General features: G+C 36.2%; 2 protein-coding genes across 2 annotated transcripts; both read right to left on the bottom strand.

Annotated features, from left to right (window-relative positions):
- Positions 1–1,734: 1,734 nt before the first annotated feature.
- Positions 1,735–11,669, bottom strand: mnd (L-type amino acid transporter minidiscs). The gene is made up of 5 exons (XM_076136340.1): positions 10,833–11,669; positions 7,654–7,872; positions 5,342–5,612; positions 4,186–4,510; positions 1,735–2,363 (listed from the first exon to the last, which is right to left on the bottom strand). Exons 1-5 carry the CDS (start codon positions 11,116–11,118, stop codon positions 1,971–1,973), a joined length of 1,494 nt encoding a protein of 497 aa, XP_075992455.1. The 5' UTR covers positions 11,119–11,669; the 3' UTR covers positions 1,735–1,970.
- A 1,965-nt stretch (positions 11,670–13,634) lies between these two features.
- Positions 13,635–16,332, bottom strand: LOC142987526 (angio-associated migratory cell protein). Its single transcript, XM_076136341.1, has 5 exons — positions 16,129–16,332; positions 15,419–16,042; positions 14,998–15,172; positions 14,455–14,571; positions 13,635–14,066 (listed from the first exon to the last, which is right to left on the bottom strand). The coding sequence occupies exons 1-5, from the start codon at positions 16,135–16,137 to the stop codon at positions 13,753–13,755; spliced, it is 1,239 nt and encodes a 412-aa protein (XP_075992456.1). The 5' UTR covers positions 16,138–16,332; the 3' UTR covers positions 13,635–13,752.
- Positions 16,333–16,599: the final 267 nt, after the last annotated feature.

Raw genomic sequence — 16,599 nt, forward strand, 5'->3', positions numbered from 1 at the left:
TACACCTTGATGATGAATTAAACGATTCGCAGTAGATGAGCAGCACAATGGCAGGAAATTATCAAGGTAGGCAACTTTTGACAGGGACGTTAGAGATACTACCATAGAATTTTATGTGTCATGTTCATTATGTTCCCAAAAATGTAGAATCACTTTAGTATGGGTGTGTATCCATTAATTAAAATCATTATTATAACGTTAGTACTGTGTAGTAAGAGTCAAGTCTGGTCCTATTCCTGAGTCCATATATCGGGCATATAAAACTTCCCGAATACAATCTTGCATAATCGAGAAGCAATAAAAAGGGCCCATAAGTTTACCTTACTTTACTTAAAACAAAAATCGACACCGAGATCTTTTGATCAGGATCCCAACCCAATTGACTACCACACAGACTGCACTAGAGCCACTAGGCACTCCTAGGCATTATGTTTTTATTATTAGCCGCTTACATAAGTTTCTGTTCTTCCAACTCATAAGTTCAGAACCGTAATACTCTACATTCGGTACTATCGAGTATCGAGAGTTTGACATTTAAAATGTACTGCGAAAAAAGTTCCTACAGCGTCCGCTAGAGGCGCTGCTCAGAATTTCATGCAACATTTTTCAATAGCTAGCTGGTTCTATAAAGTAAGTAGTAGAAAATCACGCGACAGGTTACGGGTAATGCAAAACTCAACTCGGTTAAATTGTCAGCGTACTGTTCTGTAAAGCCCTTCTCCCATTACGATACGCCCACGCGACTCTAGTCTCGGAGACTAGTCGCCACGAAGTATCTCACATACATTTGTATGGAGACTACCAGTATCGTAATGTGAGAGTCTCCATACAAATGTATGTGAGATACTTCGTGGCGACTAGTCTCCGAGACTAGAGTCGCGCGGGCGTATCGTAATGGGAGAAGGGCTTTAGACACGGATATTATATTTTACGTTACCATATGAATCAAATATTTACTCTCTTTCTAAACACATTTATTTTATTGTTTTGAAAACAAAAGAGTATTATTACATCTTAATAAATGCAGATCAATATTGAGTCACCATGGAGGTAACTGTGTAATGAGTTTTAAAGTTTGAAAACTGAGATATACACTCGTAGCCAGGCGAAGCGCCTGCGCTATTAATATAAACTATGTTATGTTTTACGTGTTGCGCTGCGAAAACTGTAAGTACTGCGTTAGCTAGAAATAGAGCTATACTATTCACTGCTTGCCTACGTTTTAATTATTTAGGTACTTTTGAAATAATATTATTAATGCGGATTCGTCGACTTATCTACTCAGTAATTCAAATGAGAAGCTTAGAAAATAGGTAATTCGGGATCGATGTTCAGGTACTTAGTGTTTTTTTGTTTTCTCAGTGTACATTTTTTAGATATCGCCCGAGGTGCGCTTGCTCAGTTAATTTCAAAAGGGCCAGAAAGGCTCAGTACTTATGGTAATGATAGCACAGTGCACACGATATTGTGTGTTAAGTGGACTTTAGACTAAATAAACGCCAAGGATCCATATCGACGGTCATAACCTCGCTCTAAATCGGCTTAAGAGCTAAGGTATCAGAGGCTTAAGTTAAGCCTACAATACCTAACTAACTAAATTTATATCGTTTTAGACCTATCTGCATGTGAAAGCAGTAACATGAAAAGAAACGTGTGTCATAGTTTGCACACAGAATTTGTAGATTAACCGAGAAACAAAGTCTGGTGTAAGGCACTTGAATAAATAACGCAACATTATTAACAATGTATTTTATTATCATACGAAATTGTCATAAATTTATACTTATCGTCTAATCACATATAGATACTTAGCCTATAATTGCATAGGAATCAGCTTAACTAAATATAATTACATCCGCAGTCAGTATTATGCGAATTGACTCATGTATGTACTCATCCTAATAATAATAATGTAAAAATACCAAAAATATCAGTTGCACATTCTAAATAAAAATACTGGATGTAGAGGATCATAAATCTTTGAAGTTCTCTGGTAGGCACATGAATAGTTTGGAGCAAGTGAGGTTGAACGCGTCACATGACGATTGCATCCACTGTGGTTTGTGCTTCCATAGGATAAAGACGAAGTATACTGGGACGCCGAGAGCGACGATTGCCATGCCGATTCCTACTTCTTTGGGATGCGTGAAGCAGGAGAACACGACGAGGAATGTACAGATGATGAGGAAGGAGACAGGCAAGATGATGCTGACTCGAATAGGCCGCAGTAGATGTGGCCGAGTGTAGCGCATCCAGAGCAGGCCGGCGACCGAGGCCAGCGTGAACAGCGCCTCCACGGCTGTCACGTACACGATCAGTGACTCCACGTTGGTGGATAACAGGAGCACCAGCGTCGCTAAACACTGGAAACACAAAAATAATTTTATTAATATTGCGCTTGTACAAAAATCTATACATATTATCTATAATATATATTATTGGGACTTCAAACCCTTCTACGGAGTACTTGACAATTTGTAAGTTTAAGAAACGTTTAGTTAACCTCTAAGGTTTACTGTTCTTTTCGTGTTAGTATCTAAGTCTTTTCCCTAATCCCAATAAATAGGTAACAGGTATTTTTCACACGGCATATAAGTTTAGTATAACTAGTATTTTATAGGCAATTAGTGTAGGCACCAATGGATAACATACGAAGAAAACAAGAAAGCGCGAAACTATGTCAATCATTATTGGGAGCGAAAGTTCTCATCATGCCGCATTACATTTAAAAATAGATCATCAGCCGAGAATAGATTTCAACCTTAATACAAGTTTACAACCTTACATTGTAGACACTTAAACGAAATAATAGTCAAACCATTTACAAGACGGATTTTATGCGTCCATGTTAATATGTATTTTTGTACCCAGTTACCTAGTTATGTATTGTATTTAAATCTACATTTCGTGACCGACTAATTGCCAGAGAACGGTTAAGCTACTGACGTTAAAAATATGACTTTATGATAAGCAACGGGAAAATAGTGGACACGAAATGTTAGCGTCAGCTAAGCACATACTATCGGGTCAGTCAATAGGTCATTAATATGAATTTGGATATTTTGAGCTAATATTCAGCCATGAATTATAATGTAGGAAACGTAATAATTATATTCATGGTACAATCTGGTACATGCTTCAAAATATTGTCCCCTATGGTGATTTTATTACGTGATGTGGATACCATAGATTTAGAAATAGATTTCAAGACCTATACATAATTATGAACAAATCATTGCACAGCAACCGATACAGGAAGATCTCTTTTTAAATATTTATGGCTGATAAAGCGTGTAATATTTATAAGCGTTCAAACGTTTGTTCAAAGGAATCTAAAAATAACTGTTATTTAAACGGCTCACTTCCGAATAATCCTTGAATAACATGACGGTTAAACATGGCTTTTCAGTACAAAGTAGCAATAGGTACTAATATAAACGTACAACATGCAGCAACTTTGTATTAGGATTCGGTACAATTCTTATAATGCCCTATTATTTTTGTCAAAATCTTAGAAAAAAGTGTGAAGCATTAATCTATTGGCGTTCGCTATCTTTGTTATGGGATAAGTTACTGCAAACGACGATAATATACTGGTACGTGTAGTTACAGGTATATCTTTGTATATTATATTTCTAATGGCGTTCTCTGGTCTTTGCCTAGCCTTATGGGAAGAAGGCGTCATTTCAGGTATGTATGCATGTATGTATGTAAGTTTGTAATTATAGTGAAATGTTAATAGTGTTGCAGCGCTAACTAGATTTTTTAATGAGCACAGATTATTAAAGATCTTATCACTTTCTAGACTGGGATTAGCTTCGCGTCAATTAACTTTCTCTTTGTATCGCAGATGTCACTGCCATTACTGTAATGTTTAATGACAAGAAATCAATCAGTAATGCAATCATAAGTACGTGTATAGATTATGCAGATTGCTCTATTGATAATTTAACATGATGATGATAACAATGGTAATCAAATCTTATAAGTTAATTTATGCTTAAGTGTTTTACTAATGATATGAAGCATTTTTGTGAATGCTTTCGAAATAAAAAAATCTATATAGAATTTATTGAAGTGGTTACTATAAGTCAAGAAAAAATTGAGTGACTTAAAATTTAAAGTTATAGCAAGAGAGCTTAGAATGTCAGCTACAAAATTCTACAGTATTATGAAGAATCTCACCAAAAATATTAACGAAGGCACTGGAGTGAGTCTTTTGACGTCGATCAACGATATCGCTAAAGGCAGGTGTCCATTCCTGGCTCCGACGAAGAACAGGCGAGATGAGGCATAGATGGCTCCGTTCAGAGAGCCGAAAGTGCATAGAGCGACGAACAAAGGCATTGTCCATGACATCATGCCGAGGATCTTTTCACTGAAGGTGACGGCTACGGCCTGTGATGCGTGGATCTCATCGTTGGATAACACGGCGAAGTAAGCCACGTTTGTTAACGCGTACACCAGGGTTACTACTGGCATGGAGATACAGATGGCTCGGGGCAGGTTCCTGAAATCATACAAATGTGCAATGTTAGTTTTGTTGTGGTAGAGTCATTTATAAGATGGGTGATTTTTTAACTTTTGCAAGTTGAGATGTTCAAAAATAGCTTGACCATGCAGAGGCATCGAGTATGAAAATGGCAGGCAATTAAATTCCGAGAGTTATTTTTAAATAAAATTAAAATTCTAACTGAATTGTAAATAATTACGATAACTATGTTGAAAAATACATATTATGACTTTTAAGTTATTTCACATGTGCTAATGCTATGGCAATATATTACATGAGACATTTGCAACATATTTGATTTAACAGCAGCTGCACAAAGATAATAAATAAGAACACTTCACATGGTGGGTGTAGCGCCACTAGCTCTGAGATTGTTTTGTTTACGTCGTCTTGTAAACTATTTATAAGCTTAAGACAATATGCCAACGATTAAGTAATTATACTCTGCTTTATACTGACTATGTTTATGTAAATGAGATTTCATAATGAGGTTGAAATGTATTTAGATCAAGTTTTCTTCAGCAACAATGCGATGCTTGTATACTATACTATACAACAAAGTATTTATAAAAATACTAGCTGACTCGCGCAACTTCGCTTGCGTCACATAATAGAGAATGGGTCAAAATTTCCCTTCTCGATAAATGGGCTATCTAACACTGAAATATTTTTTCAAATCGCACCAGTAGTTTTTGAGATTAGCGCGTTCAAACAAACAAACTCTTCAGCATTATAATATTAGTATAGATTTCAGTTAACTCTCTGTGATTACCGAAATAGCATTGTTTTTTAGATTAGTTACCGTATGTAAAGAATAATGAAACTCACTTGTAAGGTTCCTGCAACTCCTCTGTAACAAAGTTCAAGTAGTTCCATCCGGAATACGAGAAGAGGCCCGTGTAAAATGCTATGGCGATCTCTCCAGGTTTCGTGATGGTACCTTGCATTATGTTTTCCAAGTTCTCCGTATGTCCAGAGAATAAGTACCACAAGCTGGCGAAGAACGTCACCAACAACGCAAGAATCTTCGCCGCAGTGAAGGAATCTTGAACTCGCGTCACCCATTTTACGTTATAACAGTTGATAACTGTGAGGAAACCTGGAATGAGGGAGCCGCATTATAATAAGTTATTATTGCATGCAGAATCATTTGTCTCGTTGAATCACTGAGTAAAGCAGAGAGCAGATTGTTTCAGGGTCTCCGATGCAGAACGGATTTGCTGTAGCGGATGAACATGCCTTTTTTATGATATCATTTGTTTCGATGTAATCACACCTCCGTCAGCTTATAACTGTATAGCTACATAATTCGGATGGTTCGTATTCTGTGAGAAGCAAATTATACGAATTCGGGATTAATCGGGACAAATAAACCTGCAGCTACTTATATTCGTTTCATAACAATCCCACCTTGGGTCTGTCGGGAGAGTAAATCGTTACGGACATCATTATTTACAAATGGCAAAGGCAAATCCGCGTCGGGCTATTAAGTGCCCTTACGTTATGTACACAGAGCGTGATAATTCCGCACAAGAGTGTGTGTCAGCGCGATGCGGGAGGAAGCCCTCATTATCCTGTCAGGAGCAATCAGCACAGGCGACCGCGCCACAGTACACCTATATACCTACCGGGAATAAAGACGCGGACACAGTCGCCCTATTGAAGTGACAGCCTGAGGCCTCAAGTACGATAAATCGCTTATCCGTCACACTCCGTCGTACGTCTTGTTGTGCTATCTTCCGACACTGAGGGCTGTCGTAACATGTGACCATTACCACCTACTCGTATGACATTGATATCGTTTCCACGTTATTACAACAGGATGAATGTTAATACTAGAGATATTCTGAAGTAGAGCACGATGAAAGATAATTTGAAGCAATTTGGCAAGTCAATGATCCAGACATGTCAGTTCAATGTGAGAGGTAATGACTGCACCATTAACACTGTGAATACTTTTGGCGGCTATTGTATTTACAACAAGAACTTTAAACTAAAAAGTTGACCAGTTCTCCATGTTCAAGATTCTGTACCGTAAAAGGTACAAAGAAATCGCCAAAACTTGGTTCAAGAGAAAAAAAACCGGTTCCCAACAGGGGGTGATGATAATGCTCTGTGAGCGAAAAATTACTCATTATTTATGAGCGCTGAATATAATACGAGTAATTGTGCGCAACCCGTGAGAGAATTCTTCAATCTTTGAGCAGGTTTCTTGGAAGGATGTGTGCTTACTTACTTTATTCCCAACGTGTCATAGTACTTTTTTTACTTTGATTTTCATAAAATAGTTGACGACGAGCAAGGGTTCAATTAAAAATTAAATATTCGTGAGTTTTTTTCACTTAGTAACTATAGATCAAGATTCTTGATAAAATTTGGAAGAAATATTGATTCGAGTCACGTGCAATCTCCATCGACGTAACAGGCCGAAGGCCATATTGAGAGTATGAATAAAATTATGGACACAAAAATGTGTAGGACTGCGGCTAACAATAGTAATAGCCGACGAAGAAGCCTAATGGGCGCCATCCTCGTTATAAATGACCTAATCTTGTAATGGTAAGATGAAAATAACAGTCAATTTTAGTGCCATGATTGTGACCGATCGTTAGCCAGATGTGTTACCACGTGTGCTACTCGTTTCATTCTTATCTTTATCTCATTAATCTGACGAAATCTCATGTGAGATTGTCTAGTAATGAATTAAGAAGATTAGGCCACGGTGCGATGTACTTTACCTACGCGTTTAGATGACACGGCTTTTTATAAGACCACCTATGGTCTCACAATCACTTTAATATCATATCAAGCATTGTTGTCCTTGGTAACAAATGACGAAACACTTACAAATTTCTACATTGAGTTAAAGCAAATTTTTGTTAATCTTCATTAAAATACAATTCACATAAAGATCAAGGTGTCTAATTATGTAAATTGGGTGAAGATACATAATGAACTTATATCGCTGCGACGGTTTATTGTATTATTTACCAAAAAACGGTATTTTTCAAGAGGACAATTATAACATAACGCTTTACTCGCTGAAAATGAACATCGGAACGAGTTGAATATCGGAGAGTTGACTTGGCATGGAAAGTCAGAGATGGAGGTTGAGCGACGTATGAAATATTGGTACTTACAAGTAATGCTGGCTGCAATAAGGTTGACTGCAGCGGACGGCGGAGAGCACGCTGGCCATAGAGGTTTGAGGATGTTCTCTGCAAATGTGAGTGCAGTGATGGCATTGCCGGTGGGCACTAAGATGAATAGTGCCACCCACAAGTACAAGAATGCTGGGAGCGGTCCAAACGCCTCACCGATGTACGCGTAGTCACCACCCGACTTTGGTATCATTGTACCTGAAATGGAACACGTCAAAACGCTTTTTTATGGTACTTCTAAATACATTTCTAGGTGTATAGTATTAGCGATGTCAATAATTATTTCTTTCGATTTCTGGTAAGGCTCTATAAACCAAACTGTCTAAGTTACTGCAGTTTTAAAAAGCTGATTCGTGTATCTCTTTTGGTCACCCCCTGAATCTTTGCACGGAAACTTAAGAGATAGTGAGAGATCCAAAAACTTAGAAATTTCGAAAATCGTGAGGAGATTTACAATATATTGAATCCGAGTTTATGGATTAATCCATTAAGTGTAACAAACATAATATCTATATGTTTCAATTCGCCTGTTCAAGTTAAAGTAAACTGCATTTCTTCGTTTATGTAATAACTACTTCTGACGCTGCTTTTCAATTGGAAACCGGTTTATGTTGAGTCGGACGTGTTTCGCACGTAACTTAAAAAATTGCTAGCACGCATGGCTGTCGTGCATCTTGAGACTGACTTGAAAAAACCAACCCATTTACATAATACTTATTTATTTTTAAACCTATTAAATTAAACAAAAGATTAGTCATCCAGCCGCAATAGCCACTGATACTGGGCCGAAACGTCAAGAAAACAAGGTAACTAAGCGTCGCGATAATCCAATTTAATAGATAGAAAAGTCATTTTAATACAAATTGATTAAAACCCCTTTGCTGTTTGAACCAGTATTATTTTTGCTAAGCGTATTTATGTATTGAATATTATTCATAGCAGATGTAAGGGGGAACGTTGTGAGTCGTTTCACCCTCGTGGTGGCGACACGGAATGGTTATTTGGCCTTATTTGGGTCGCTGCGTCAGAACTAATTATCTGCGTATAATTCATATTTTGCGAGACCATAACCGTTATTTGCGGTAAAATGTAAAAATCGGTAAGTACCTATATTGAACCACACTCTATGGGGTAGGATTTTTAAATATTTTGTTGAGAACATTATAGCACTTCTGTTCTATACACGATTTAGACGTTGATCACAAATTAGGAATATTTTCTTCATAGATCAATTAACGGTTCATTAGGGTTCCATTCCCAGTGCCATTTATTTTTTAAATAATAATTGTAAATTATCCTATTATATATTATTACAAGATAGTGAAGGTATCTTCGGCCTCGCAATATATGCACAAGTGTATTTTCAATGATACACTGCTTCAGTAATCCATTTGTATGTATTCGAAGTCCGAAATCAGCTTTTCACAAGATTTTTGCTCAAATCCCAAAAATCCTTAAGGTCTTCATTATGTTGAAAATGCTAATGGTTATTTTTTATTGCTGTTTAAATGCTCACTGGGTTTGATTCAGACTGTTTACACACAGTAAAACGTAGAGCATCGTAGTAAAGCGCCGATCATAGTAACGCTCGATTGTGTTAATTGAATCAAGGAATTTTTACACAATTCTGTTTTACCATGTGGTAGTACAGTTTTCCTCCGTGAAAGTCTATCCAGTCTTATAATGAAAGTAAGGAGAAATGGTATACTTTTAAACCATATAAACACTGCGTATAAAGCTCACAGTATCGGAAATGTGCGATAAGTCTCGTTCTGACCCGAAATATTAACCTTGTCACGAGGTCAAAAGATTATGTGCTTTACAAAAATAGATAACTATACAAATTCTCACATATTTTTAGAATGAACTTGATTTTTTCAAAGCTAACGTTTAGGAAAACAATGTTTTGTTCTATTTAACATGTTTTATAAGACTTTTAATCAAAACTTGCGTAGAATTTCTGTACCTACATATACCTGTTTATGTATATGGGTCAGATCGACACACTTATTAGTTGCCTGTTAGTTTTGAGCTGATTATAATGTAACAGGATCGTTACTGGCAACTTATTTGGGAAATGTTTATTTATTGGTACGTATTTACGATATAGAAATATTAAAAAAAAAACTAATGCTGCATTTCTACACATTAGCTCAGAGCGCAATTGTATCGCCTCTACATTTTGATTTTTACGAATTAGTCCTAAATAGTTTCTTTAGATTGTTTTGCTGGATAAGTAATTTTAATTACTGAAAGTGTTATTACCTAATAAGCTCTAGAGCTGAGTCATTGCTGAACTTTTTATTTGTCTCGACAACTCGTTAAATTGTAAGTACAGAAATATTGATTTCGTGAGACGTCTGGCGACAGTGGTTGGTGCAGTGTTAGCTAACATGCTGTTTTCATATTTATATCTGCAGTGCGCTACTTTAGCACTTATATACTTTTATTTATTTAACTAACACAACCACCGTACTACGTAACGTCCTCGATGAAAGATTAATTCGCGCGGGAAACGGAAAAAATATCCCGAAATTATTTCTCCGATAGTTCTACTATAAAAACTTAATATCAATTATTTTTATACTATTCGAATTTTAAAAATAACTACTGTTTAATAATTATGTTCGTTATATTCAGGTTTCCGTAAGTATAAAATGATAACAATTTACCTACTGTACATTTACATGAATTTACCACAAAAACATAACACGTGTCGCATTATATGCAAATACAAATTATTTCTTTAGAATGAGGTACTTTAGTCAATATATATTTTTATATAATTACCTATTGCCAATCGCCACAGGTTTGTTATCGACTAACATTTCGGGATGTGGTTTAAATATCATATTTGATATCAATAAATAACTAGACTCTACCAAACTTTTAATTAATACCTAGGTATATCAAATCGAATTTGACATCCAATATGATTCTAAATAGATATTCTAACGCGATGAAATTGATAATTCCTCACACATTTCAGTACTGAAATAGAAAGTGACTACATCGAGATAGACACACGTTGAATGATAGAAGTAGACGAGCAACACAGTTCGTTACTCTAAATCCGTGATAAAATTATTAAAGTTCTTAGTTACTCATTAACATCTGTGATGTAGGCAAAGCGTTACCTGATAATTAAATTGTCTTACCTAATTCTGCATAGCACAAGGCCCCTATCATAGAGAGGAAGCCGGAGAGCACCCACACGATCAGCGCCATGCCTTTAGAGCCCGCATACTTGAGCGCCAGGCTCGGAGACACGAAGATCCCAGAGCCGATGATCACTCCCACGATGATAGCGACACCGTTCAGCAAACTTAGCTCCTTCTTCAACCGAACTCCTTGGCTTGATTCTTTATCACCACTGTCATTACTTTCTAAGCCTGTGTCCATCGCTTTCGGCGGCAGCACATCAATATCACTCACTTTTGCCATGTTCGATGTTTTAAATATTGTCCTTCGTCAATATCTTCAAGGAAACAGTTAACTTTAATACAAATTTAACAAGGCACACTTTAACACATGGTCTATCAATACAAAACACCGTCACAGTCGAATTCTGAGACTCCCTCGCGCAAATATTGCATCACACTGCGGACTGAGCTGCGGCGGGAAATACCACGTGCGATGCCCAACACCATGGAACAGCCATGGACTGATAAACGTGTATGTGGTTCACGCTACTTATTAGCCGGCGGGAGCTGATAACGCGAACTAATAGTAAATACTACCGTAAAACAGTTCCACATGTGAGTGACATTAGGTTAAAATATTCAGAAGTAGAGCCGCACAGTAAATTATATTTAAATATACAATTAGTTTTATTTTCCCGTAAAAATGTGTATGTTATTTAAGTGGTAATTAATTCGCCGGTAACGCGTTTTCCGTGCCACTATCGTATCCATATGCTACGAGAGATATGTGTCCGTCATGACGTGCGCTTACTTTAATAGTCAGTCCGCTACTTTGCAAGTTAACTACGAACACAGCCGTCTGCGTCCGCACGTATGACTCAGGCCCAAAATGGCATCGGTGTGAAGCCATATCGAGTCAATATCGACTTTAACTCTCGCGCTTTTGAGTATATTTTAATTTTATGGGCGGCCACATAGATTCACTGCCAAGTTCGTACAACTGGTTTTTTAGCTATCTCGTTCTCACCGTCCTAAACAGTACACGTGGTCTATGACACAGTTATCTTTTAGAACCCTAATTTTCAAAACAAGCGACACGAATAAATCGCTACGTTAAGCGATGGGCACATTGACCGGTTGTATGAGGAATAGGTTCTTCACGTAAGCAGGATATGAGCAATTCATTTATAGCATGTTCGTTGCAAAGAGGTCAATGACAGTGTGGAGATACGAGATATCAATCTGTATGGTGAAAGCAACGAATTGTTTCCTATAGAAAAAAATGATTTGTTTACATGATGATTATAGCTGCTCTTTAACCTTCGGATTGTTGTAGCAAATAACATCCAAAGGCATAATTTAATACCTTCTCTTTTGAACACTCCAGATATTTTTAAATTCTTATTTGCGGCGGCTTTTTTTCAGATAAATATACCGCAAGATAACAACATCTAAGGCGCAATTTAGGAGAAGCAGGTATGAGCGCAAAGAATAAATACTGAAAACATTGGTAAAAAAAATATTAAAATCTGTATTTTTTTTTGGTTTTATGTTAGCTATCGCGGGATGTACAGGCCAGTTCACAAAATATTGAGATGGGAAATACCCGACAATTATGTATTTTTACGGTCACCAAGTTATATCTTATCTACTGCTTGGATGTTATCCATAAGCTTGTCGATATTTAAAGACTACCAAATATTGGTACGATAAAACGCCTCTGACGTAAAATAAGCGTAAAAAACTTGCCCACTATTATTCGAAAAAGGTGTACCCCAGGGTAGATTGCTATCACCCACCCTGATTACGTTTATCATTAATGACTTTCAATGAGTAAAGAATTCGCTTGTTTCAATTATTTGTTGCATTGCAATCTTGTGTGTGTACTATTTTGGTTAAAAGTCACGATGCAATTAAGCAGTTTTGTGTTTTCCGTCTTTTCTCATGGATGCTTTTTATAACGAGATATCAAATGCATAATACCTAGTATGCAACCGTTTTTATTACGAACAATACTAGGTTTACATAGAAGGCACCGATGACTTTATCTCTGCATTAAAATGATTTGTAATGGCAATTATGCAAGCATTGTGATGTTTGCATTACGGATTAAGCTATTAGAGAACAAATATGTTTGCGTACATTGCAAGGTAATTACCTGCGCATTGTGATAACCTGGTTGACGCCTACTCAATATAGGGTAAGTAAATCTTGTCAGAATTAGTTATTTGTTTCTAAACATATATTTTAGTAAGTACTTAAGGTAGGTAATCCCCAAAGAAAGTTCCTATTGTAGTTTTCAGGTCAACTAGCTTATGTATTTAGGTAGGTTTCATTGTTAGTTCAGTATTGGGTTGGCCGACTTCGCGATAATTAATAAAAGATGCTAGACTAAGAGTTTAGAACACCACGCCGATAAGACATTTTGTATAGAGAAAATACTTTTGCGCACAAGCGATTTAATCTTCGCATTATCAATAACTAAAAAGCATTGAGGTACTTTATGTAGGATTAAAAATATTTAACTTATATTTATTAAGTGTCAGTCAGTTCTTTTTCGTTTGGCAACACTGAATGTTCTACTCGAAAACATAACACTGGCAACACTCAAGATATAGAAATGAACCCCTTATGTCCTGTATGATACTACTACTTTAACAACTGCGCTATGAACGTCATTAATAATACGAATATTGGATATCGCTAAATCAAATGGCAATAAGTAGGTAAACTAGGTAAAATACACAATTTTCATACCTCGTTATAAGAAGACTTAGAAAGAAATGTGGGTTCGGTGAATATAATAAAAATCCCGTATTTTAGGCATTTTATATTTTTGCAATACAAATATAAACCTAATTTAACATTGTAAAAATAGAGTAACATTAAATAAGCATAAAAATATCATCAAATGGTTAATCATTCAAAATGAAATTCAATCGTTGTCTGTTTTTTCTTCATATTTGAATATTCTTGCGGTACCGTCGTCAGACGTGGTGAGAATGACACTTTGTTTCGCGTTGTAACATAGATCTAGTACTTCGGACCTATGGCCTGTGAGCATTTGACTGCGTTCTCCACTCTTGCCTTCGTAAACCCTGATAGAGCCGTCGAGACACCCAGTTACTAAATGATTCTTTATCCAGATCATCTTGGTGACACCTCCAACATCCTCGTCAGATTTCGCGCACTGATGACGTAACATTTGTCTCGCTACATCCCATATACTGACTGCTCCTGTTAGTGTTCCTGTAAATGAGAAATACTGATTTGGAACTGAACTGATTAAGGCATGAATTAATACAGTATGTAACGGCGAGTGAGTCACGTAAAGGTGGGATTTCGCAAGCAACTACGGCCTAGATAGAAAGTCGTATTTTCAATAAAATTTATATAAGACAGATATCTTCATATTATGGCAACAGTAGGATAGTAGAAAATTAAGTATCATATGCCGTTGCGAAATCTCTCGCAAAAAGCAAAAAGCTCTCGCAAGTTATGATTGACGTATGCGACACACATCAGAGTAAAATGGATTCTGCACTCATATTGACCAATATCATGCTATCAAGCAGTCATTTTTAGAATCATATAAATATAAATCAAATATTATTGTTCTTTCCTATATTATTCTTACCTAAAGCAAGTAGTCCATGTTGTGGTTCAGGAGCAAAAGCCACTGTTTCCAAATCATTGTCTATTTCCAACTGTCCCACTACTTTGCCATTGGTTGGTGTGGTCAGCACTACTTTACCTGTAATTATAACACAATGATAATATTAAAACACATTAATATTAAATATGCAGTATTTTAATATAAGGGATTTTGATAAAACAGTTATTTTAGGTCACTTTCTAGATAAGATTTAATTTTGCACACTTGTTTGTCATAAATTCAACACAATGATTTGCAAAAATTTTCTACATTAGTAGTTGTCATTTATGTATCAGTTTTTATTGCTCAGTCATTTGGTAATATGGTGCAATACAATTTATCAGTTAAGATTTTATTAAATTGCCTGATTTTCTGCTGTTAGAAAATAAAGTTTAAATAAAAATATATTCAGAAAAAAGATTGACATTTTGAAATTATATTAACATAATCTGGCAACACAGAAAAAAAGTAAAAAAAAAGTTATTTATTAAAGAAAATTATGCCTTAAAAAACAGATGTTCTTACCATCTGTAGATATAGATGCCATGAGATTATCCTCAGGGTGTGTGTCAACTGCTGTGACTCTGATCTCATGCACAGAGGCAGGCAGGGTGTGTATCACTGCTGAAGTCTTCAAGTCCCAGATCTTCACTGTGCCATCCTCGTAGCCTGCTGCTAATCTCACTCCATCATTAAATAGCTACAATATTACATATTACAATTTGTAATTTATAAACTGGCATTTTAAAGTTATTAGAAATTTATTACTGTTGTTTTATGTAATTTTTGTATTATTTTCAACATTCTTTAGGTCTTCAAATAAACTTTTGTAGTGAAAATAAATGGTAATCGCAAATAAATTTTTAAATGGTGGTTTTGATTGTTATTGTTTTTTATTAACTTTAATTTTTAAATATCAATTTTTCAATACTTATAAGATGCTTACCTTTCCACATTCCACTTTGACATTATGTCCTTGCAAGACCTTTGTGTCTCCTGATGGTACTTTAAAAACATAAATATCTCCTGAGACAGCTCCAACAATAAGTACTCTTGCTCCAAAGTGCCACTGACCCCAGGTCAGGTCATCAGCTTCATATTCAAAGGCGACTGTCCACGGCTCTTGTTGATTCTCATCAGTATTGCACTTCCATACTTTGATCAAACCACACATGTCTGCTGTAGCTAAGTAGGCACCATCATGACTGAACCCAACGAATATGACAGAGTCTTTGTGGCCAACACAGTCCATGACTAACTGTCCCGTCTCCACCGACCACACGTAAGCCTTGTCGTCTTCACCCCCAGTAACCGCCAATTTACCATCAGGATGCAAGTCACAACAAAATACGGAACCAATGTGCTTACTAAAAACAAATGAAGCGTGATCTTCTGGCGGCTCCATATCTGCATCCTCTTCTTCTTGATCAGCTACTTCATCCATCAAGTTTTCATCATCCAAATCTATTTCTTCAACTTCTTCTAAGTAAAACATACCTTCCTCGTCCATGCCTGTAATTTCGTCGCCGTTTACAGACGACGGCGGTGTATCCCCCTGTCCTTGCATTATCTAAAAACCCAAAACAAGAATATCAGAACCATTTCTCAGCAGTAAAAAAAAAAACATTAGTGCGCACAAGTATTAGAAAAACTAACCTCTTTCATGAGTTGTCCGGTAAATTAAATGTCACAAGAAACTATCAATACCTCAATATTTATGTTATAAATATTAATATGTATATTCTTTTCTAACAACGTTTGTTAGTAATATAATAATCTGAACAAGTTGAGTGAAACACGCCGCGTTCAATTTTATACGTCGAGGTTTGATTTAATGTCAATATATAAACGTCACTTTGTCAAAACTGTCATACTCACATGGCCGGTCGTCTGCCAACTAGAGATGTGATTTGATTAACAAAGATCGATTTTGTGAATCACATAGTACTTGTTAGTCCTCTGATCTAGTTCCAGTTATGGCTATATGATTAAGGTTTACAAGGAGTCGCTCGTGAATAATTTATTTTGATAAATGACTTCCTCTCTATCTTAATATTGACTAAGGAGCAAGCTGGCATAAGCGCCGTGAAAAAAAATTGTAGATGCCATTAAAAATAAAAATAAAAC

This window comes from Anticarsia gemmatalis, chromosome 3 (assembly GCF_050436995.1).
Source record: "Anticarsia gemmatalis isolate Benzon Research Colony breed Stoneville strain chromosome 3, ilAntGemm2 primary, whole genome shotgun sequence".
NCBI classification, from domain to species: Eukaryota; Metazoa; Arthropoda; class Insecta; order Lepidoptera; family Erebidae; genus Anticarsia; species Anticarsia gemmatalis.